Here is a 25,972-nt window from a genome sequence, read left to right as displayed (position 1 = left end):
CGCAATTGCGGGGTTAGCACCGCAATTGTGGTGCTAACCCTGCTTTTTTGCAGGGCCAGATAGTACGGGATTATCGGTGGGGCTAGCCCACTTTGGCGAAAACAAGTGTAAACAGAAAGTGGGCTAAGGAAAGTCCGGTACCAACGGTGGGGCTAAGGCCCCCCCCCCCCCTTAGCCCCACCGTTGGTACGGGACTAAGTAAAAATTTGCAAGTGTAAAAAGCCCTCTATTGTGCCAAACCCGATCGTCAGGGCTGATTTTTAATTTCATATCAAACTGTCGGGAGAGAAACAGTGCAGTATGGTGCTCAGAGATATAATGCAAGTTACATCTTCAAGGTGTACAATGTATGGATGGATGTGTGTTTGCCTGTGCATGCACATGTTCATATGCTATGGACGTTGTGATTACCTATGCATGCTAGTAAAATGAAAGAAGTGGCAAGCAATGTTGCATAACATATGTTGTTTATCGTGAGCACACTATAATTATGAAGTTTATATGTACAGTACATGCACTCCTATCCGAGAATACATGTACATATTTGTATGTATACACTATTGCATCGTTTAAAGGGATAGTACAGTATTGGTGGAGATGAGAATTGGGCTTTGAACTTTTTGCGAGATACCAAGAAAACACTTATGATATAGTACAGAGCACACCATTTTATGAGGAATTCAAAGTTTATTTGACGAAAATCGGGTTTGGAATGACTGAAACATCGAAAAACAAAGTAAAACAAAGCGATCGTAATAAAGTGTAGGTCCCACACTTTATCAGAATCGCTCTTTTTGGATATCTCAGCCATTTCAAAACCAATTTTCATCAAATAAACGTTGAATCCTTCTTGAAATTACATGCTCTTTCATATTTCATAAGAGGTTTCTCATTATCTCACTTAAAAATGTTCAAAACATGAATCCCCACCTCAACCAGTACTGTACAGTCCCTTTAATATCTACTCCAGCTTGTTTTACTCTTTTGTAAGAGAAGGGGAAAGAAAGAAAAAATTGATTTGTTGTTTTATTTTTATTTGTGCACAGAATATAGTAAAGGGAAATGTTAAAAGTCAAAATAGTTTTGAGGGTCGCTGAGCGAACCTGACGTTAAATAGATTTGATATGTTTCTAAAGAGGAGTCAAAAGGGGCCTCTGAGCTTTCGATCCCAGCAGAATCTTTGTCATGGAGACAATTATAAATCAAATTTTGAAGAGAATGACTCTCCTCTACACTTTGATGTATCGCAACGTCTTCCTATGATGACTAAGTGAGAGTCGGTCACATAAAAGCCGCTGTGTGATGGTCCCTTTCAGACTGACTTCACTGTTAAACCTCCGGATGAATCAGTGTGAAGAATTATGTTTAATCTGAGGTCGAAATTTCTCCACATACAGATAGTACAACATTAATGTACATGAACCTTTCAGACCAGAAGGTGGTAAAAAGCTCCAAACATGTGAATCGCCCTATAGATGTCAGTATGTGGTGCGTGTGCATCATTTAACTCGACAGCAAGGGTAATGCTGTAGTAATTTTACTCGTTGCCAGATAGCGCTTCACAATTTCTTGATGTTTTTTGACATGAGAGTTTTTCACACTGGACTCTCCATTGTAAAAATAACTCTGGTGACTATCAGGATTACCCCAGGGGGTAGGTGGGAAAGTTACTTTACCAAAAAAAAAAAAAAAAAAAAGAAGAAAAAAAAATCATATCCGTTTACTGAAATGTTCATCGGAAAGAGATTCTAGGCTAAAAGAAAAAAGAGCATGTAGTGCAAATGGTTGTGCAACTTTAGATGTGGAATATATTTTTAGTATGAAAGGGGTATTAGACTCTCATCCCATGATTCACAGTGATGTATTTTTCTACACCTGCCCATTCCACTTGTCATCTCGGCCAGTCACTGCTCACCTGAAGAAAGGGTAATCGCGGCCAATGATTTCAGTTAGGAGCAAATCTTCCTCCAATTAACCCAGCCTTATCTGTCTATGGCAAGAGTGGCTGTGGATGGCACTTTTCTCTCTGAGGATTTTCCAAGATGTGTCACAGTTCAAATCCAAGTCCAAATTTAGTCCAAGTATTATGTGTATGACTTTGTTTATTGAAAACCGACTGTGTGTGAAGAAGAATATATGGAAAAGGTTCCCTATCATGTCACATAGACCATGTATGCATGAAAGAAAAAGAATTCATGGTATTCCTATTGTGAATACAGGAAATGAATAGTATGAGAAGCATGTTAGAGACCCAGTTTGACTTACTGCAGTACAGTTTGTGGGATGATTTATACGAATTTGGATGTAATGTTCCAAGGAAAAAAAATCTTGACAAGTAGGTCTATACCTTCCTATTGTCCACTCCTGAATTTAATGTGCTTTTGCCTGCCGATGATTTATGGGAATCTGCACAATAAATCATTCATGAATTTCTCTCCCCCCCCCCCCTCTCTCTCTCTGTCTAAACAGAAACAAACAAAAAAAAAGAACAAATGAATATGATGGCCCAAACTGCTCAACTTACAATGACAACTGTGTTGATACTGCTTGTTTTTGTTCATTCTTACTTTTTTATTCTTTTCTCTTTACCAGCCAGCAATGAATTGAATTGGTAATTGCAATTCCATCAGGCATCAAATAGTCTGAACTTTTTAGAAGAATGACTATCAGTTTCCAGTAATATGTCAGTATCATAATTTCAGCTCAGCCTAGGTTGATGTTGGTATGGCTTCTCTGTAGATATACTGTGTGAGCTGAAATTTTAGCGGTTTTATTTTCACGAATTTTCGCGAATTACCTTTGAACCGCGACAATAACAACACGCGAAAGTAACAACTCACAAATAGCTAAGTTCAGTAAGACCCTCGCAACCGCGAAATTAACAACACACGAAAATGTCCTCCATATAGCAATTTGTGAAAATGTCTGTACACGAAAATTTCAGCTCGTACAGTAATCATACATTGTATGTACATTTTTCATTCTGCCATTTTTTTTTCTTCCTGATGATGCATTCCTATTTTCAAAAGAGACAACATCAGTGGCATTGACGAAATTTATTTAGTGTGAGTTATTTAAAGACCAGTGTTAACTAGAGTCTAGGTGTTTGAGGAACATATTTTTGTTTTGTATTTGTGTGGGAGGATATTTTGGTCCTCCAGGGAATGGTCTTGCGTTATATGAGATCCATCTTTTTTTAAAGACCTGTGGAGAGAATCTCTTGATTTTGTGGGCACCAGCTGCACAACTACATGATGTAAGCTTGGGTTTTGCAATTAGGTGTATGGAATAGACCTTGCACAATCACTGAATGCTCATGAATAGAAAAAGAGAGAAACAGACAGACAAACAGACAGGAAAAAAATGACAATGATGAAATACCATGAGGAGAGAGAGAAAAATCAGAGACAAATTGGAAAGCCATGAGGTCACACTGCAGGCACGGGAATTTTGGGAGAGCAGTCCGAATGACAGACATGCCTGATATGTTTCTGCAAAAGTTGCATTCATCCTGTTTTTGTCATTCCGGTCTATGGGTGATGGTACTGACACATACTGATTGCATTGCCGGATTTCCCCTTTAATCTGATTCCTTGTGCAGCCAGCCATCGCTTTGTGTGGGCAGTAGGGTGACTGAAATCCCTTTAAAGGGTGGCAATGTCCCATATGTGCTTATTCATGGGTAGGGTGAACGAACATATTCAAAGCTAGATGGTGACCTCATCATACTCGACGTTTGCACAAAGTGAAATTAGGAACATTTTGATGGTATTGAAACCTTTGGGATGAAAGAGTGAGAGCATTGTAAAACTGACAAATTATTGTATTATCTTAAAGAAAACAAGGTAAAACGTGGCGAAGCAGATGAAATGACAACAATAAAGCATTGTATAACAGTATCCTGTATGTGCCATATTATAGTCAGTCTGTTTTGGTTTTTTTTTTTCGTTTGGAAATAGGGACATGCTAACAATTTCATGAGTCATTAAATTAACAATAATGGAGTGCAGCAGTGGGCAGAGAAATGTTCATATGCAGGTCACATTCATATCAGGATCAAAGTGAATACTTTGGCATGTTTTAAAGTCTGAGAATAGCAACTGACTTGTGAAATTCACAAAAATAAAACCCCCAAAAATACATGGCATATTCCAAGAATGCATGACTGCAACATTGTTACCAAGGTCATATCATACTCATAGTCTGGCAGTATGCATAAATATGATTCACATCGAGTGAATTTACTTCTTGGTAGTGTGTTTAGAATACAAGCCAGGGCCATCTCCTCTCACAGAGCTGAGACTGGAGTGATTATTTCCTCAAATTCAAGATTGAGTCACAATACTAGAAGTTCCAAAAATTTAGGGATTATAGTGCTTCTGTTATTATACATCCACTCAAGATCATATCATGTATGCTTTCATTAGATTGATGATACTGTATGTTTGACAAATGCAGGAATTAAGTTAGTTCAAGAAATAGAATAAAATGAAATTGAGTTAAAATTAATAAAATGAAATGTAACAATAAAAAGAGATGAAAAAAAATAACAGCGACTTGCTTCAATAAAAACAAAACAAAAACAAAAAAGAAAACCTTCAGTAACAACTTAGCAATTGGCAAATGATTAAGACAGAGCATGTAGCAAAGAAACTGCAATCTGCCTTTTACAAGCCAAGCAGGAAAAAAAAGTTAGAGATGATATACACTTTGTACCTTACAATTCTAGATTATTGTTGAATTTTAATCTTTCTTGAAGGGTACTGCACATACCAATTATTGTTTCGTAATTGTATGCTCTGATCTTTCATTGCCTTTATGAAGAAATGATCACTAATGGGTGTGCATTTTGTTTCTCAATATTGGATGTTTTGACACTGCAATGATATTCAGAGCAGCTTGCACTTTCTTCTATAATATGCTTATAGAAGCATGTGATGCAGATACTCCTTGTGCAAGTGTACAAGGCATTCACGATAGAATGTATTGTATTGTGTTGCATGTGTGTGTGTGTTTGTGTGAGAATGTGTTTTTTGTATGTGTGGATGTGTGTGTGGGTTTTTTTAATGTGTGTGTGTGTGTGTGTGCACGTGTTCATCACACATCGGGGGATGGCTTCCGTGTTACATCATCTCGCGACCGAGAGATTGGCATGATTGTGGGTCTCTTGTGGCATGGTGATCAATAAACCTTTAGGGTGCGCTGAACCGTGGAAGGAAGGATCAAGAGAAAGTTACCTTAGGTAACAGGGTCAAATGCTTCTACAGCTTATAGAAACACACACACACACACACACTGTGTTAGTTTTCAACATAGACTTGTAACATATTGCTAAATTGATCATTGCCACATGCTCTTAAACAGGTTACCTGGCAGAATCAAGGTTATATAGTGTATAAAAAGAAATGACTGGTGACTGACCATTTGCCGTAAAAGTACCAACATTGATAGATGCTGAGTATTTGCATAGAACACTACAAAACAGATACTAGACGTATCCAGGCTGTACTCCCTCATGCTGTGTGCAATATATGTCATAAATATTAAAATCTTGCAAGATACATGAGGTCTCATAATGTTATATCAAGTAGTTTCCCATGCCTACGTTAAGAGCTTATACATCTGTAGAGATGCAATAGAGTCATAATATATAATTTTCTGAAGTTACTATAATCTAATGTCTTTTTATTGCATCAAATCAGCAGCTAAGACTAAATTGTGGAAAAGAAGAGGAAGTAAGGTTCTTTTTGTGAAAAGTGATATTGCTCTACTTACTTGCATCATGTATCCATGTTTAAAGAGTAGCCTTAAGGTTCTAGATCCCGTGCAGAGGAACTACAAAATTGTATACTGTGATGGGTTTGAACCTGTATGCTGATGTCATCTTGTTTTATAACTTGACTCTTCTGTCTTCTAGAGGGCTTTTTACACTTGTAAATTTTTGCTTAGTCCCGTACTAACGGTGGGGCTAAGGGGGGGGGGGGGGGGGCCTTAGCCCCACCGTTGGTACGGGACTATCCTTAGCCCACTTTCTGTTTACACTCGTTTTTGCCAAAGTGGGCTAGCCCCACCAATAGTCCGGTACTATCTGGCCCTGCAAAATAGCAGGGTTAGCACCGCAATTGCGGTGCCAAGCAAGTGAGTGTAAACAGAACGGAAAAATAATTCGGGGCTAAGCGACGGAGACGAAGTCCGACCCCCACTGACCAATCAGAAACGAGGTAATCAAGTGCTGCCGGTGCATGCGTGTACGTGTACAGTGCACAGCGTAATCATGAATATTTATGTGGTTTGGAAAGTCCGGGGCTAAGAAATACATTGTACGAGTGTAAAAAGGTCATTTTTCTCCTTAGCTCCGGACAAGAGATAGTACGGGACTAATTGGCCAGTGTAAAAAGCTGAAAAAATTGGTACGGGACTAACGATAGTCCTGGGTCAGAGAAAGTCGGGGGTTAAGAAACACAAGTGTAAAAAGGGCTTAACAGTGAGAAAATGTTTTTAGTCAGTCAGAGCATGTGGTAGGATATGTTTAAAACATATTCTACTTCTGTTTGCAAAATGTGCAGGGGTTACTGGCTGTTAAATTTTGACATGTGTCGTGTTGATAAATATGATAGAAGTGTCTTTACTGGGAATATTATGTGCAATATGACTGACTAGTATAGTAAAGGATTTCAACTGCCTCAATAAAGAAAAAGCTCCCCATTTAATGTCTTAGTCAACCACAATAAAAGGAATATCAAGAATAAACAGATCAGTGACAATTGAACAAAAAAACTTAAAATGTAGAAGAATTAAAAGGTTCTAATCTTTTTGCACACCAGTGATATATGTCATACTTTTATATTGTATTGAAAATAGATAAGTAATAATGAATCCACTCTCAATTTCCCCCATCTTTTTGTACATAAAAAAAAAAAGAATTTATGAATGCCAGTTTTGTCAAAACCTAACTCTATCCACTGCTCTTTAGGGAAAAAATCTCAATTACAACTCTGGTTATTCGGTGCACAGGTATATATATATTTTTTTTCATTCAACACCGAAAAAGAAAAAATGACAACAAAGGTCTGTGTGCAGGCACTTTTCCAGAGATCTGTGAGGGCATATTAGTTTTGACTAATGTCACTGTTTATTGTCAATGGGTTTTTAGTGAAAAATGGCCATGCAATACACTAAAAATATTTGTTTCAATTTCATGAAACGTGGTGACATGTGAGATGATGGAATAAAAGCATTAGTGGTATCACTTTTGCAGAAACGTACAGCAATCTACTGTACCTTTTTTCGTTCTATTGTCTGGTTTCTAATAAAACGAGTTTTAAAGGAAACGTTTGTCAGGATTGACTCGAATCATCAAAGTCAACTTGAAAAATGAGGTAGGTGTCCCTTTTGACTGTTTCATGGGAATGGGTTTTTTTGTTTTGTTTTGTTTAAGGAGATCTGAGCTGCAGTAGATGTGAGTGCGTGTCTAAATGTTTGTTCAACCATACCGTAAGGTCTATTGTGTTTGTGTCACATGGTTATGGCAAATCTGCAGAACCTGAGAAAACAACAGCTGGTGAGGGAAAGATTAAAAAGTTTCTTGACATCTCTGACAGTCTCTTCACCTAGTTTCAAATTTGTGAAAGATGCTTCAGTGGAAGACATGCAACTAAGTGTTAAATGTGAGCAGACATGTTTCCCTGACATTGATAGATCGTCCTACCCCCCCCCCCCTTTTTTTTTTTAGTTTACTGTTTTTGTATGAAATATTGTTCTGGCAACATCTAGCAATATTCCCAGTGTGAAAATGCTTTGACTATAAATAATTCTGTCCATTTTGGTCTTTTCTATGTGATAATAGCTGTGATGTAAATTTGATTTTTTTAATTTTTCAGATCCTCTGGGCCCCTAGTGTTATACGCAATTTCGATAATTGTTTAAGTAATGAATATGAATGTAAATAGAATGCTTCGACTATAACTAATTCTGTCCATTTAGTCTTTTCTATGTTATGATAGCTCTGACATAAATTTGATTTCCCCCATGAGAAATAAAGTTTTCAGACCTGTACCGTTTTGCTAAATTTCAGTTATTTTTTAGATGAAGCTCCCATGGGGTTAAAGCATTCTCTATGGCGTGGTTTCACAAAAGTAGATTTTAGGCCATTGATTTTTGCAAATTTTGATCATGTGAAGCCGCAATATATTGTGGACGCCAGCAAGCATGCAATAATGAACATGCATGATCACGTACTTGCGCAAAGCACTCCAATCCATGGACTTAATTTAAACCATAGATTTTATTTAAACAACCTTTGGGAATTCAGGCTGTAGAGTTTAACCTAGTTAAAGGTACTGTTTACCATTGGAAACAGTGATTTCAAAAATGTTTGAGTTCTCACATTTGATGCATATGTGTAGGTCAGTTGTATCACAAAACATCCTACCATATAAACATTTTGCAATAAAGCCTAAAATTTGAGGAGATATCACTATTTTTCTCACTAAACCATAACTGTAGATGGTTTAGTGAGAATGTAATGCTGTAATGCTTTTTATTGGACGAATAAAAATGAATTGAATTGAATTGATTGAATTGAATTTAGGCTAAACACAATTTTATTATAAATATTGTTCACATTTTTTACATTTAACAATACTTAACAGTGATTATACTGATTAACTTTTTTTACGCTGGTTGTTGCTATCCCTCTCTCACATTTTATTATTATTTTGAAGCACTAAATCTGAGTTTTTGTTTTGTCTGCAAATGGTAAATTATGCCTTTAACTATGCACTTTAGCTCAAAGCTGGAAAAAAAATGCAGCAGAAACCAAGACAGTGTGCTGTGCTGTAATTCTCATGATCCATTATCCTCAAACAATGATTTGAATTGAATAAATTGAATGTTGGAAAGGAGCATCTCTTTTTGTTGATTTTATTGAGATGTTGCTCATGGAATGAAAATGCAAGTGAGAGGATGGAAGCCATGATTTTTCTTAAGCAGACCAATGAACAGTTGTGCTATTAGAATATTAATGAGCCATGTATTTTCTGCATAAACTATTGGGACTTGTTAGATGATTTTGCAAGTAGGTGAATTCTGGATCAAAAGACCACTGACTCTTCTTAATATACTATATAGAAAATGATAATAATATATATGTAGATTTAGCTATTCCGAGCTTTGATATGATATGCAACATACAGGTGGCAATATATTTGCATGCTGATATTTGGCAAAGCTCAGTCAACTCACAAAATTTATAAAAACAAAAATACTGCAAAATATTTTGTGTACACAGTGTGCTTTGATGGCATGCATGTCTATTTTCCAACTGGATATATATATTTTTTTAATTGTAATTTTTGTTTTGTTTTTATTCTTTTTCATTTATAGGAAGCTTAATGTGAGAATTATTAATTTGTAGAGCAAGGTTGATATTCTCCCCACGCATCAATATATTTCATATCATTGTGCAACCAAGGATGAGTATACCTTAAAGGACAAGTTCACCTTTATAAACATAAGGATTAAGAGAATGTAGCAACATTAGTAGAACACATCATTGAAAGTTTGAGGAAAATCAGACCATCGGTTCAAAAGTTATGAATTTTTGAAGTTTTTGTGCAGTACCCGCTGGATGAGAAGACTACTGCAGTGCATGAATAACTTAGATGTCACATGCGTACAACAATATAAGGAAAATATAAAGAGAATTTCACAAAATTCCATCTTTTGAAAAAAGTACACATTCCCCTGACTCCTTACCGACAAATGTTATGGGTAATATTATTCCCCCTACCTTTAGAAAGAGGCAAGTCAAGTGCTCTTTTATTATGCGAAAAAAGTGAAAATATGTTGAATTTTCTTTTACATTTTCTTTATACTGTTGTACGCATATGACTCACAAGCTGTAGTAGTCTCCTCATCCAGCGGTTCCAACACAAAAATTAAAAAAATTCATAACTTTTGCATCGATTGTCCGATTTTCCTCAAAGTTTCACTGATGTGTTCTACTAATATTGTTACATTTTCTCAATCCTTATGTTTATGAAGGTGAACTTGTCCTTTAAACAGAAAAAAAAAGTGGAGCAGCGTTGAATTCCTTAGATAATTATTTCACCAGCAGTGAAAGGCCTAAAGGAAATGTACACTTCCGATACGTCACAGATTACCGGTAACTCAAAATGCAGACGTCATATTCCTGTGACGCTTTGTTCAGTCAAGTCACATGATTACTATATATGCCTAGAGCCCTGATTAATAGCCTACAGCTTTATTTGAAATCAGCCAATGAATGTCTTGTTTCACAAGTCAAGTTCCATGATGGTGTTTTTAAATCAATACACTTCAAACTACTCAAATATAATCTTTGATATTTGGTTTAAATGTCAATTTTAAGATATCCATAAATATACATTAAAAAAAGGCAATATGAAGTTTATGCATTTGTAATAGCAGTTGGCTGTAGCTCATGGCCTTATGAAACCAAATCTTTGAAAAAGTAGTCATGCATATTAAAGATGAAAAAATGCTTGCGTGTATCCTATCCCCTTATCCCACCTCCATACTCTTACACACACCTTTCCTAGTACCAGTATACTCGATACATCATACACATGACAATTTCACATGGGAGAGTTGCACATGTTATGACTGGATTACCTTACATCTATTTATAGCCATGATGTAAATGTTAACAAAAAAGCGTGTGTGCGTAGTGGATTATTCAATCAGTATGATACAGCTTTCATATGAATAGCTGAGCTGTGTGCATACCGTTTGAGATAAGATTTATGCTGTCTGACATTTTGAAGATGCAGTAGAGCTAGAGAGTGTTACATAGTTGAGGAGAATGTTTTTCAGATTATTGAATAAACATGTCCAACCAAAGTATATTTATATCTGTGATAGATGTATCTTTCTGTGTGCATGTGTGTTATCAAAATACACACAACACACAACTGTGTATTTTGTATTCATGTATATTTATTGTCAGTATTGGTGTTCAAAACAAAGATACTGGTAATTAAAATACATTTTTTTAAATCGATTTCTTCACTTGTGTGGATGTGACACAAAACCCTTCAACAAACTGCCGTACTTGCAAACCTTTTTTTAGTCTTTGAACCAGAGTGGCAACCATGGAAAGTTTATGTACATTGTTATGTTTGTGAGCGTAAAGGTCAATGCTCATTAAATAATAGAGGGAGCTATCTAAAATCTGGCTTTGTTATTGCTTGTTCTATGTATCGCTGTTTATGCGTGGTACGTGGATGTGGCATGCCAACGTGCCACAAACGCAGTTGGTGCTATAAACACTCGTGAGATATAAAGTTATCTCACAAAATATCGTCTGTTGAGAATGAGAAGGGCGTTAAGTGGTCTTGAACACTATGGGTTTAGTGGCAACTTAACGCCCTTATCATTCTCAACCGACGATATGTTCGCAGTAAAGAGATTCTTGTTTGATCTGATGATATGATTTTTGTTGCCACTAAATATTGGTGGTAAGGAATTTTCAAGTCAGAAATAAAATCTTTTAACTGACAATGCTTTTTTGATATATTCATAAAATGGAATTAAATATTTGAAAGCATAATTTGGTAACCGGTTTACCTGGTGCAACAGGGATCTTAAAATTTTTTTGGGAGACAATTCCCAGTTATGTGAATGAAGCAGAATCTACTGTAAAAGTGGAAATTTTTGTGCAGAAACCAGAAACTAAAAAATAAAAGCATGCAAATAATTTTTGCTTGCTATATGTTCCACTAGTTGATGTCTTGATCCCGCGGAATTAAAAACACGCGAAACTCTTCTTTCACACCCGGCCGAGCGCGAAAAATTAGTCGCGTGAAAATATCCACTTTTACAGTACTACAGCCGTACAGGAAGATGAACTGGAATATAGTCGTTGTTGTATTCAGACATATTTTGTTCTCTCACACTCTCTTTTTTCTTTCTTATTTTTGATAGTAGTATGATATTGTTATTATTACCATTATCATTACTACTACTGATACTACCACTACTACTTCTGCTGCTGCTACTACTATTTGTACCACCACTATGACTACTACTGTACTGCTGGGACTACTTTTATTATTGTTATTATTTACTGTAGTACTTGTAATATTGACATAGGTGGGTTGTTGTTTTTTTCTTTTTAGGAATGGATATCATAAAGCATGTATCTAGAGCAAGTTTTGTGATGACCCCAGGGCTTATATGTACCTTTCTTTTTTTTTCCTCGACACTTGCATCACACACAAGACATCTAAATGATGCAACACTCCAGAGCTGGCCATAAAAAACTGCTCTCTTTCATTGGCGGGCTCAGAGGAATGCTGCTATAAACAGAGCTATTGATTGTGAGAGAAGGGGGAAAAATGGAATAAAAAAGAGGTCTGTAAAACTGGACTGACACTGGTTGACGGTGCCCTTGTTGCGGCCATGGACTTCCACACAATGGAAAGTATTGATCTGTCACAATTTACCTACTTTCGTCTCTACACTAGCCTGGTCTCTCTGACGTGTGCAGAACACCTGTTGTGCAGGCGTACATACACGCGCAGCACCAGATCGAGCCCATGGAAAAATGAAAACACACCAAATCTTATCTTGTTTTCAGTGTATACATGTATATATGAATATGGGGTCTAGGGCAATTACCCCCTGGGCAATTACCCCAATCCTTCTCGTGACCCTAACCCTTATCTTAATCCTGAACCTAATCCTAGCCCTAACCCAAACTCTAACCCTAACCCCAATCTTTACTCTAACCTTATCAGTAACCAGTACCGGGGTGTAATTGCCCTGATACGATGAATATGAATATACATATACGTTTTTATCAGGTAATTCCTGGTCAACATTTGTTGTTGTACAACATTTTTTTTTAATGAAGAAAAAGTGCAGAACTCTGTGGCAGAAATGAGGTCTACATTTTAGGGTTGAGGCTTAGAAGAATGTTTTGAGTTTGTTGATACACTTCTGGCAACTTTGATGCCTTAGATTCATTATTAAACAGGTGGGCAGTAATGTTATGACGCACAAAATAACGGTGATTTCACACCCTGCAGCTTTCTCGGTGATGACATGATCACTGTAGCTCTGCCAAAAGTATGTCAACTTGTTGAAACTGTATCACGAAGAAGAGTTTTTATGACCTTCAGTGGATGTTAGTCTGTGTCATGATAGCAGTAGCACACACCTTCATTTCTTCGTGTTCATGTTTGTTGTGGCTGTTCCTTGAAAAGTGTCTGCATTCTGCTGGGGCAGGGCTGTTTTTGTCACCCAGCTGGTGTCAGGATGAGGGTGATGGTTGTACTTGTGACCTGCGAAAGCAATCGTGGGACCCTGACACCGCTGTCGGGTTAGGCTGTTATGATGATTATTGTGATCAGATGTTGCCTGCATGACTTCACTCAGTGCCAGAAGGAATGTACATCAGTTATCTTGGTTGATGGCAGTTTTTCTGTCCTTATGTTCTATGTATTTGTCATTCTTTCCTTTCTTTTCCTTTACCTTCATGTTCTCCCCTTTCCTTCTTTCCTTTTTCTCCTTGTTTCTCACCTTCCTTTTCCGTTCCACTTCCAGTGCATTTTCATGCTTTCATCTTCATTGAAAGTTAAAGGACAAGTCTACCTTTATAGACATGTGGATTGAGTGAATGCATCAATATTTACCATAGTAGAACACATCAGTGAGGGTTTGAGGAAAATTGGACAACCCGTTCAAAAGTTGTGAATTTTTGAAGTTTTTGCTCAGTCACTGCTGGATGAGAAGACTACTACAGCTTGTGATGTCACATGTGTGCAACAATATAAAGAAAACAAAAAAATTCAACATATTTTCACTTTTCTTGCATAATAAAAGAACGCCTGACTTGCCTCTTTCAGAAGGCAGGGGGAATTATTACCCTGAACATACGTCAGCGACAAGTCGAGGAAATGTGCACTTTTTTCAAAAAATAAAAATTTGTGAAATTCTCTTTGTTTTCCTTATATCGTTGTACGCATGTGACATCATACACTGTAGTAGTCTTCTCATCCAGCAGTGACTGTGCAAACACTTTAAAAATTCGTAACTTTTGAATGCATTGTCCTATTTTCCCCAAACTTTCACTGATGTGTTCTAATAATATTGCTGCATTCACTCATTCCACATGTATATGAAGATGAACTTGTCCTGAAGTCGTGCTTTCATCTTCATTGTCTTTGGTGTTTCCTTTGTTCTTTCATTTTCCTTCATTGGCATATTGCTGCAGTCTTCTCATCCAGCGATGAGTGCCCATGGATTTGACCAAAACTTGAAGATGTGCAACTTTTGAATGGACTTTCTGAGTTAAATATGAAATATCACCTATGTGTGCCACTAATACTAGCTGTGTTAACTGAATCCATGTATATTTGAGATAAATTTTCTTTTTAAAGGGATAGTACAGTTTTGGTGGAGATGAGAATTGGGTTTTTAACTTTTTGCGAGATACCAAGAAAACACTTATGATATAGTACAGAACATACCATTTTAAGAGGAATTCAAAGTTTATTTGATGAAGATCGGGTTTGGAATGACTGAAACATCAAAAAACAAAGTAAAACAGAGCGATCGTAATAAAGTGTGGGTCCCACACTTTATTAGAATCGCTCTTTTTTGATATCTCAGCCATTTCAAAACCAATTTTCATCAAATAAACGTTGAATTCCTCATAGAATTACATGCTCTTTCACATTTTATAAGAGATTTCTCATTATCTCACCAAAAAATGTTAGAAACCTGAAATTAGGTCTCAACCATAACTGTACAATCCCTTTAAAGAAACATGCAGTGACGACATAGAATCAATATTTGGTATTTATATGTTATGACAGGTTGTAATAAACGCTTAGTATGACTTGGGTTTAGACAGGAAGTGTAATAAAAGGAATTTATGTGTGAGATTACAGACTGTACAAATTGTACATCCCTAGAGGCACCTCCGATGCATTAAACAGAATGTACTTGACCAGGCTTCATGTGTAGATGGCAGGAGGTACATGCTAGCTCTGTCAACAGAGAGGGAGGTTGATTTGTGGAACCAAAGTTCAAAATTAATCACGATGCAGGAATGCTCTTTTTATGTTCAGTGAGGCATGCATTTGAACCTTGTTCCATCTATTCCGGCAAGAACGCAGTATGTACAATCTTCAGGATTGGAAGAAAAGAGGTTTATCTGATATAGGAGAAAGAGAAGAAGAAGGTTGATGATAGGAAGACGGAGAATTCGTAGTCAGTATATGTGTTTTTTTTTTGTTTTTTTTATTTTTACTTAGAAGCAATAAACTCATAAATTCATAATTTCTGTCTTGGAAGCAATCATAATGTACAACTACTTCATGCTCACATGTATGTTTGAATGGGTATATTATTCCAGCAAAGCATCTGTGTTTGATATACGGGGAACATTTCACTCGCAAAATTCACAAATCTGAAGGGGAAAAAGGTTATCAAAAAAAAAATAAATAGATAAGTGTCCCTTTGTCTCATGTAGAAGTTTAAGATTCATTCATTAAAAAAAGAAAAATTTAATGAAAATGACCACTGCAGAGATGATGCAAGATAGTAAATCTGACATCAGTGCTGTCACACTGCCCTCACTCCTCAGCAGTCTCTGTACTTTGACAAAATGTACACATGAAAACTTTGTGGTTGTAGAGTTACCATAATTACTGTAAAACCAGAAACATATGCAGCATTAAACTTTCATGAATTGGAGCCAACGGCCTTTTTTGCAGCATGAAACCTTCGCAAATTGCCGCTGGCATTCGGTGCATTGTGTGGGCAAAAACTTTCACGATTCGTGGCTCCTCGCAAAATTTGCAAAAGTTTCATGCACGCAAATATTTCTGATTTTACAGTGTGCTTGTTACTAAATTGAAACAAAGCAATGCAAGTCTAGTAAACTTGATGACATAACCTGCAATTATCTAGATCTCTTTGACTTTCCCTCATGTTCATAGTGTATTCATGTTATCAATATAAATTGAATATGAACGACTTCATCAGATGGCTGCCAAGTGCACCGTAGCTTCAATTTCAAGCTGAAAAATAGCTCTTCGGTTTTTTACCATGGAGCAAGAGGCGTTCCTTCAAATGCTTGTTGTCAAGGTCACCTCAAACACTGTAACAATAAAATAAGAAAATTAGTTTTACAGGATGTTTGCACATCAGCAAGCTTCCTGACAATTCATGTACAAACGAAAGTGGAAGGAAAAAGCAGAAAGCTGTGCGGAAATATTTTTCTTTAGCTTTCCTGTCATGTGCTTTGTCTTTTGGAGAGATGGTCTAGCTGCACTTTTCGGAGAAGTGGTGAATTGACAATTCTGTAGATTGGATCGCTAGACAATTTTGGAGGAAGGAGTCCATCCTGTTTAATGGTCTCTTGATTTTCTGAGAGGAATGATGGAAGCAAGATGAGAGGAGAAAGAGAGATATTCAGGCAAGGATGTGGTAGTCACAACGAATGCTCATCATGACCATTCATTCCAGCAGCCTATTGGTTGATATGGGGTACTTGGAATCCATACATGTGGAATACATTGTTATACAGCATAAAGAGCATGCAATGTCAAGTGCTCTGCTGTATGCATTAAAGGCATACTTTACCATTTGCAGATGAAACAAAAACCTGGCTTTAGTGCTTCAAAATAGTTTTAAAATGTGAGTTAGGGATAGAAACAAGCAATGTAAAAATTTGAATCAGTACATTGTATAGTTAATGTTAAGTATTGTTAAATATGCTAAATGTGAACAATATAGTTATAATGAAAATATTTCTAGACTAAACTTTCTACCGTTATGGTTTATTGAGAAAAATACTGGTATCTCTTCAGAATATCTTACTCTTTATTGCAAAATTTCTATATAATAGGATGTTTGTGATACAACTGACCTACACATACTGTATATATGCATCAAATGTGGTATCTCAAACGTCTTTAAAACCTCTGCTCCCAATAAAAGATCATTCTGTGTTGGGGACAAGCCTGCAGACAGCATAAAGAGATATAGGGAGAAAGACTTCTGTGTACCACGCATGGTGTAGGCCCTAATATTTATTGTCTTTAGCTGCGGCGTGATTTACGGCGGAAATAGCCTCGAGAGACTGGACAGACGGTAGCAAAAATTAAAGATGGCAAACTTGTGCTGGCCTCATTCAGTTCCTGGAAACCAGTCAGATTAATGGGAATGATTTGTGATGTGCTTTAATTGTATGTCTGCACCGTAAATGCCATAGCGTAGAGCTTGGGTAGGAAGAATTGGATTTGAAGTACATGTGTGCATTATTCATTTACCAACCACCCCCCCCCCCCCAAAAAAAAAAAGAATGGATAAAAAACAAAGATAAAAAATAACCAGCACCAGCTATGGCAAAATGGCATGCTTGGAATGATGAATCCACTGTGTGTTTGTACATGGCCTCTGTGTACCTTCGTGCACCAGTCCATGTTGGTTTAATGAGGCCGAAGTCTACATTCTGGGGCAGGATATATTGTGATTTGTTAATGTCATGTAAATCTGTATTGTGTGTTTGCCCGGTAGTCTGTCTCACTATACAGTCCACCTGTATAAAGCATGCACTAAACTCAAAAGGTGGCCTGTATTGACAAGTGACCACTGAAAACAGGTTGGTGGCCAATGTTTTATACTCAGTAAATGTCACATTGGGCATTTCTGCTATACTGGTGTCAAAGGTTGCAAGATGAAAGTAATTTCCGAATGTGAGAATTGATAGAGTGCAAAAGGGCTGCATTTCTTGTTTCAATTCCTTTTCTGTTTTTGTAATGAATGTAGTTGCCCTCAGAAATGGCCATAGTGAAATGAAGAAACTGTGGTTAAGAAATGAAAAAAGAACGGTGACCTTTGAAAGCAGGTGACCACTATAGAGAGATTTAATTACTTTCAATTCATATGCTTGTTTGAAGGTTACCTTTAAGATGAAGACAAAGAGTTTGTCTACCTTGTATTTAGTTGCTGGTGGTTGACCCTCCAGATTTTGATGGAGGGGAAAATTGATTAGAGCCTGTTACACTAGATAAGGTGCATGGAAATATGAAAGGCCAACCAACAATTGACCTGAACGATCAGATAACAGTGAACAGTTATTGCAGAAATTAACCTTTGTCCGATAATCTCTCTTTCTCAATTACTGTGTGTATGAAAATATTTTTGTGAAAAAAAAAGGTAGAGAATAGTCAGGAGACAAGGTATTTTTTTTTCAAATTTCAATATGGTTTCCCAAATTAAGAGACAACTAATTTGGTTTTACACAATTTGGAGGTGCAAAGGGGATATATTTCAGCATAGATATACTGTGTATATTGAACCTGTACGTGTGCATTGTATTACGAGCAATTACAGAGCGAGGTTTTGTTTCAAAAACAGTGCTCTGTAATAAATCAAATCAATAGCAAGGTAGGTATTATTTGTTTTTAATCTCTCAAGAAACAAAATTGCTTTTCTGTGCTACCTTTTCTTTGTGACAACAAATATTCACAACACCAAACACATTAATTACCTTGCCCATGGCTCTATCCAAGGTGACAGAGGAAACTGAAAAAATGAATGGAGGAATTAGTTGGATCAGAGAGGTGAATTCAAAATACTTCTGCTTCAAACAGGTAATTGCAGAAAATCATGCAGACTTCTATGATATGATCTGCTTCTCATTCTGGTCCTGATCAGTTGTCCTGCAATAACTTGACACAGATTTTTATTTTTACAATCCTTGTTATTATTATTTTTACAATCCTTGTGCCGAGAATGTGTAATTTAAGTCTCTTACACCATTTTCCCTTGTGTCTCATATAGTTTGTGGTGCTAACGGACCCAACCTACCTCCAAGCGGCCTGTGCGACGGGCACCCTGGGCCTCATCTTTGGCATAGAGGACCCCCTGTTGCTATGGGAAACCAACCGGGAGCTGTGCTCGCTGACCGAAAAGCAGTATGGGGAGATCGCCACGGAGCTCCTCACTCACGTCAACCCAAGTGCTGTTGCTGCTCTGGTGAGTTCTTCTGCTCTTCTGCTCCATTTTCTTTCTCTCTCCTTCACCTCATTCTATTCTTCCTCCTCCTCTTCCTCCTCCTCTTCCTCCTCCTCTTCCTCCTCCTCCTCCTCTTCCCCCTCCTCCTCTTCCTTCTCCCCCTCCTCCTCCTCTTCCTCCTCCTCCTCCTCCTCTTCCTTCTCTTCCTCCTCCTCCTCCTCTTCCTCCTCCTCCTCCTCCTCCTCTTCCTCCTCCTCCTCCTCTTCCTCTTCTTCCTTCTCTCCCTTCTCCTCCTCCTCTTCCTCCTCTTCTTTCTCATCCTCTTCCTCCTCCTCTTCTTCTTTCTCCTCCTCCTCTTCTTCCTCTTCCTTCTCTTTCTCTCTTGTCCTCTTTTCATTTCTCCTTGCTTTCTTCATTTCTTTATCTATCTTCTTTCCTATCTTCCGTTCCCCCTGTTCTTCCTCCCCTTCCTCTCTATCTTCTCTCTTCACCTACTCCTTCTCATCCCCTCTTCCTCTATTTTCTTTCCTTCTCCTGTTCTTCCAACTCTTCTTCCTCTCACTTCTCTTCCATTAGTAGTTTCTTCCCTTCATCTTCCTCTGCCTCTTTCTTCCTTTATCCTCTTCCTCCTCTTCTCTTTCACCTCCACCTTTCTTCCTCTTCCTTTCCTGTCCTCCTCCTCCTTCAACCTTCTCCCCCTCCTCTTCCTCCTCCTCCGCCTCGAAAGATATGATTCTATATAAGTAATGGCCAATGTGTGTTTCCAAGCTCTCTCAGCTTCTGTAACATTTCATAGACAGATAGCATCACGTAGGGACATGGTGGTAGCAGCCCTCTCATGAAAACACTTTCAGTCTTATTTACCGCGGAGATCCCTGTCAGTGTCGGCACTGCTCTTCCCTTCCAATAGCACCCTGTTTTGGTTATCCTCATTACCCGAGCATCGAACATCCAGGTAACCATAACCATGCTGTAGTCAGAGACGGACATTTTGGATAAAAAATTCTCTTAGTATCCAAGGATAAGGCAGGAAAATCTAACTCAGATTCTCCCATTTTGGAGTTGAGAGTCTTAGAGAGGAAATATCAATTTATGGTACCTTAAATTTTCATGTATTTTGTGGTACTTTTACCTAGTGTGAATTCTATAACCTAGCAAAAATATTTTCATGATTTTTGTCTGCTCAGTTTGAACAGGTTGAATATTGCACTTTGCCAATGATGCCTGCCTGCCTGATGCAAGTGTGTGATGAAGTGTGTGTACATGTGCCCTAAAGTACTATTGGTAGTATTCATTTGAGAGTATGTGTATGTATGATACTAATTTCTGTATAGGCCGCAAACTCAAATGATTGGTCTGCACATCAATTATCATGCAAAAAAGAAAAAGAAAAAAAATGCCAAATCAAATTCTTTTTGTTTTGTGAATTGGATGAAAACATAAAAAGTACTGAATTTGTGCAGTGCGAATTTAAGAACCGGCAAGTATGTTTTTGAGCTGCTCAGGGCGAAAAATTAATCATACAAAAATGTCAGCATTTACAGTAAGTCTCTGTGATTCCCACATTTGCAGGCTCTTATGCTGACGACAGCCATTTTTTTTTTTCAGTGTGGCATCATGTTACACAGACGGCATGGGTCATACATGTCAGATCAAGCTGTGCACATTCACGTTTGGCATTGAGCAGTGAAACTATGTCTTGAATTTCTGCTTGTATATTATTATTGCCTGTTTTGCAGAATCATCTTCCAACCAGAAAAGCCGTACAACTATTGTATGTGGTAGATTGGTTAGAGCTCTGTCACCTAACTCTTGATGAAAGAGTACATTCATCTTCCATATGTGAGCTCTACACTGGAGCTCCCATTAAAAAGAAAGCTTTATTTCAGATCTGAAAAGTTTTGTTAAAAATCTGACCATGCACCCATTTTGGTTTGCAGAGACTTGCTTGTTGGAGAAATTAAAAAAATACTCAATTCTGTAATGCTAAAGTACTTAAATCTATACATCTTAGTGTGGCTTAAAGATATTTCAAAGTAGACATTTTCTCGTTGTTCATGCTCCCATATGAGTACAAGTCACCCGTAGTGTAACAAATTTCTCATAAATTCAGTAGATTCTATGAGAAATCATAATTTCTTTCTATAGGATGTCAAAGTTAGGATATAACATATGAACATACATGTTGTATTTTTGCAACATGTCTGTCCAGTAAATAGGGGCAAAAACACTCTACCTATAATGTAATCCTCCGTTGGTTGGTAATTTAAGACAATCACATTAAATGCCTGGTACAGAGACTAAGCATGAAACCTGTTATCTCAAAAATTTGTCTTGGTGGAGTATATGAAGTTTGTCTCAAGGTCAAGATTATGCCTCAGCTTATATTGCCCGATCAGAGATTAGTAACTGTTAAATGTTAACACAGTGTTCTCTCTGATAAGATTGCAGTGAACAATAGAATTTTTTATAGGTGGTGGTGCAACTACTGTTTTTGAATGTCACCGCATACTTGACACCACGTACAAAAAGAGAATGTTAAGTCCCAATGAAGATTTACACAATTGTATCGCACTGTGAATCTCAACCAAACAAAAATATTGCCAAGGCATAGACTTAAAATTCAAATGTGATTGAAGAAAGTCACCTGCAAATCTGTCTTTTCTTGTTTATTCATGCCACAGGCAGCATGCATGACATGCATGAAATTAATGAATAGACAGAAAAGTGACTGTGATTTACAGTGTACCTTTGGGAACAGTGCTTTCAAAAATGTTCGAGATATCACATTTGATGCATATGTTTAGGTCTGTTGTGTCACAAAACATCCTACCATATAAAATGTTTGCAATAAAGCCTAAAATATAAGGAGATATCAGTGTTTTTCGCAATAAACCGTAACTGAAGACGGTTTAGTCTGGAAACATTCTTATTATAGCTATTGTTGACATTTTGTGTATTTATAACAACACTTAACATCGATTATACGGATTCAAATTTTTACAGTGGTTGTTTCTATCCCTGACTCACATTTAGACTTATTTTAAAGCACTAATGCTGGATTTTTGTTTCATCTGCAAATGGTAAATTATGCCTTTAAAAGTAAGAGGTAATCTCTACTGTTCATGAAAGGTACCATATATGCACCAGTCCCACATACCTACACCCATGTACATTTGTAGGTGACATTTTAGTGGTCTGTTCCGATAACATGCTTTTGTAGGTGCGGTTTGTCTACACCTTACAAGTTGAAATTTTCAAAATTACATGCATTTTCTATTACATTGTACAAACAAAAATCAGCATGTTTCGATCTGTGAAAATAAATTTCCCTATGTTGCCAATTGTAACATGACCTTAAAATGAATTGAAATCAAAGTAGATCGGTATTTAATGCAGCAGTTCAGAAGTGCATAAGTCATAAATCAACAGCTTGGTCAGGTTACCCACAGTTGATATGGTACTTGCCCAAAAGGGGGAAAAAGTCGAGTAAAAACAACAATGCTCTCCTTGAAGGAATAAAGCAGAGAAGCTAGGAGATGAGATGAAATTTCATGATGGCTTGCCAGAAAGTTTGCAATCAAAATGAAACTAGAGATGTTTTCAGAATACACTTGGGAAGCTACAATACAGTGTACCTCTAGAGTGACTATGTTTATGTGCAGTTGCGTGATATGTTTCCTGGTAGTTGCTCTTTAAATCCATTCACAGCGAGTTGTCTTTTTTTTTCTCTCTCTCTCTCTCTCTCTCGCTTTTTGTTTCACAAAATCATAAAAGTGTTCTTGAGCTCTATTATATTGCTCATATTTGAGAGCAAATGCCAATAGATATTTTGTCCGCTGCCTATTAACCCATTGAGGACAAGTCCCGAGTATACTCGGGCAAGTGTCTATGGGAAATGCGTGTTGTAGCAAAATCAAACCATCCTCAACGGGGTAAAGTATGCATCTCAAACAGCTAGCAGCCATTCTTTTCCTGGAACTTGCAGTTACAAGCTTTGCTTTTGTGATTCCTTCGTATTTCACATCTTGCAATTCTGTGGGCCTATAGCTCAGGTATGCTTTGCCATATTGACCAAAACAAAAACTACAATAGCAAAAAGACAGGACTATATTGTCGCTTGTATCTACAAAATGTCAAATTTTCAGGAGAGCCAAAAAACATGGCAGCCAATGCACTAATAGCGAATGAGATAGCCTTTCCTTTGACATGCTCTGGTGGCTTCATTTTTGGAGTAAGACAGTCGGGATTTGGCCAGGACATCACTTAACCCCTTATTTGACCATTAATCCAAAAAAAGTGATTTTCACCAAAATGTCAGATACAAGGTCTTGTCACCCCAGCGACGATATATGGAATGTGAAATGTTTAAGGCAAATGTAAACTGATCCATAGAATGGCAACACATTTATTAAAGAAAGAATAATGTTAATGTTTTTCCCTCCAATCGGCAAATTTGTGAATTTTTATTTTCATTTCAAACTTTCAGAAGTTATCAGGAAGCAAACTCCCTGTGGTTTTGCGTAATGTGACTGCGGCTATAGAGCAAGCCTGATCATGAATGTAGGACACAAAGAAGAAATATGTTAAGTTGATGTTGCATTTAATTTTCTGTAATACAAATGTCTGTATGGTTGTATTTTTTTTTTTTTTTTCAGGTGAATCCAGATGCATCTACATCAGACAGTTCGCTGGCATCAGGTAATGAATACTAACTGTAAACTCTGAAAAGAGACTGTACCGGGTATAGCATTTGTGGAAGAATATGCCAAAACACTCAAGTTGTTTGTTTTTTGTTTAATCTAAGATTTCTCTATCGGCAGTATGATTAATGTGAGTTTGCTAGTAGCATATACTAGGTGTTACAAAAACATTTCCCACTTTTGATCCTTAATAGTTCAAAAACTTACACTCACAATTTTGGTAAATTTGCTGTATATTTCAAATTCTGGTGTTGTCTTAAAATAGAAAAAAATAGGTAAAAATCTAATAAAATCTTGTGTTCAGTGGACTAAGAAGTTGAAGGAAGGCATGCATTAATTATGGTGTAACTTGGAGTGGGGGTTCTGGTTTTTATGCTTCGTGTTATTTTTTTCTTTGACCCAAGGAACCTTCACACTGGCGGACATACTCAAGGATCCCGCTGCCTTTGAGGAGTTGCTACAGTCGGACCTTGGCATCGACCCTAATGTCACTGAGGATCTCCTCCACACACCCATCAACCCTCAGGAGGTGAGTTGATAAACCACTGTAACCCTGTCGCTACCTTCAGCATCCCGACTGAGTATGATGTTAATGTCATTTTGAATGTCGCAGTCCTGAAGGTATCAGAATGGAACGTGGGAGCAAAAATATTGTAGGGCCTATACGGCGAGAATTTTTTTGAGGTTTTTATTTTCACGAATTTTGCGAGTTGGTTGCTATATGCGAATTTAAAAACATGTGCACATATGAACACTGATCCCGACATGAATGTGACATGCACACATACAATTCTCTGTTCATTACCAGTGGCGGATCCAGGGGGGTGCACCGGGCATGCACCCCCCTTTATTTTTTTGTCAAAAAAAAAAAAGAATGAAAAGGCGGCGCTTGCGCCGCCCTTTATTTTTTTATTTTGCGCCCCCCTTTCCGGAATTCCTGGATCCACCCCAGATTACTGTATACCACAATCGCGAATTCAACCTCTCGCGAATTTGTCCGGAAGTCCCGATTCACAACTAATTAGACTTGCTAAATATTTGGTGTATATAGTTGTAGATGTAACTTATAGTTACCATCTAGCACTATTGGATCTCTTTCCATTAATCCTTCTTTTCTAATGTGGAGTAAGTGTCTTGAAACCATTACCCGATGAATGAAGAAAAAATATAAAAGCATCAGTGAACTTGGTTAAAGTGTAACCAGTGCGACAGGACTGGCCTTTGTTGGTGATTCAGCAGAGATTACAGCTGTAATCATTGCACTTTCTGTTTCAGCAGTCAAGAATCAAAATGCTGCTCATGGTGTTGTTTGAATGTGAAATAAAATTTGAGTTTTGTTTCCTTTTTGACTCCTCAGCTACAACTGCTCCTCCAGGGGAGCGGGATGCACGACATCGTCTGCAACGAGACGGCGCTCGGGAGGATCATCCAGCCCTCAGACCCCGACGATCTCCAGGAGATCAGCTGGACGCTGTGCAACCTAACCGACGCACAGCTGGACGAGCTCTCCCGAGACCTGTGGAACTCTCTGGATAAACAAAAATTCATTGACTGGGTAATTCTTTCTTCTCTTCTCTCAGCTGGGTCTCAAAAGAAGTATTTTGACGTCTGAAAAAAAAAAAAAGATTTAAAAAGTTGAATGTAATCATGCATTGCCCTGCATCATATAGGAGAAACAACAACATTTGTGAGGATAAATCCTGTATTTGTGATAGTACTTTCATAATCATTGCAAAGCTCAATCAAAGTCTTCCCCAAATTGGCAACTCGCAGATGAGTCTATTTTATGAAGCTTTTCAAATTTTACAGTTGATTTCTACCACTTATATCCACGTAGGCAAGTACATTGTAAGATCCACACTTGGACATTTTTGTTCAAGGGAAATATACCACGGATTGCGGAAGGTTTACTGAGAGCTGTGATGAGGTAATTAAATTATATGTGGTCACCTAAATATGGTGCGGGCATACAGCTTTGATGCCAGTGTGTGCTTTATTAATCCCTCATGGAGTAATCAAAATGAGCAAGCAACACAGATCTAACACTCGACTTGAAACTGAAAGCTTGGTAGTGGGATATTTGAGCCTATTTAGTCACTATGGACAAGCAAATAGCAGTTAGGCTCTGTAGAAAACTTGAATTAACTGGAGTAAACTTCATAAGATAATTTTGGATCTTCATGGTGGCAACATTTTAGTACACTCAACCTCTTTTACTTTCGTAAGTGTTGAATGAAATATTAGATACTAATCTT

General features: G+C 37.5%; 1 protein-coding gene across 1 annotated transcript in view; it reads left to right on the top strand.

The window, feature by feature from the left end:
• Positions 1-25,972, top strand: part of LOC139722959 (phospholipid-transporting ATPase ABCA1-like) — a 91,864-nt gene that overhangs the window by 26,388 nt on the left and 39,504 nt on the right. The window contains exons 7-10 of the mRNA XM_071634241.1: positions 18,841-19,035; positions 23,673-23,715; positions 24,122-24,246; positions 25,075-25,272. Of these exons, the coding sequence (XP_071490342.1) occupies positions 18,841-19,035; positions 23,673-23,715; positions 24,122-24,246; positions 25,075-25,272 (561 nt within the window). The remainder of the gene's footprint in view (positions 1-18,840; positions 19,036-23,672; positions 23,716-24,121; positions 24,247-25,074; positions 25,273-25,972) is intronic.

The sequence above is a fragment of the Diadema antillarum genome, unplaced genomic scaffold, assembly GCF_040938485.1.
Source record: "Diadema antillarum isolate AM-2024a unplaced genomic scaffold, OU_Dant_1.0 scf00000178, whole genome shotgun sequence".
NCBI classification, from domain to species: Eukaryota; Metazoa; Echinodermata; class Echinoidea; order Diadematoida; family Diadematidae; genus Diadema; species Diadema antillarum.
Note: the sequence above shows the minus strand (reverse complement) of the source record. Positions and strands in the feature narration are given on the sequence as shown.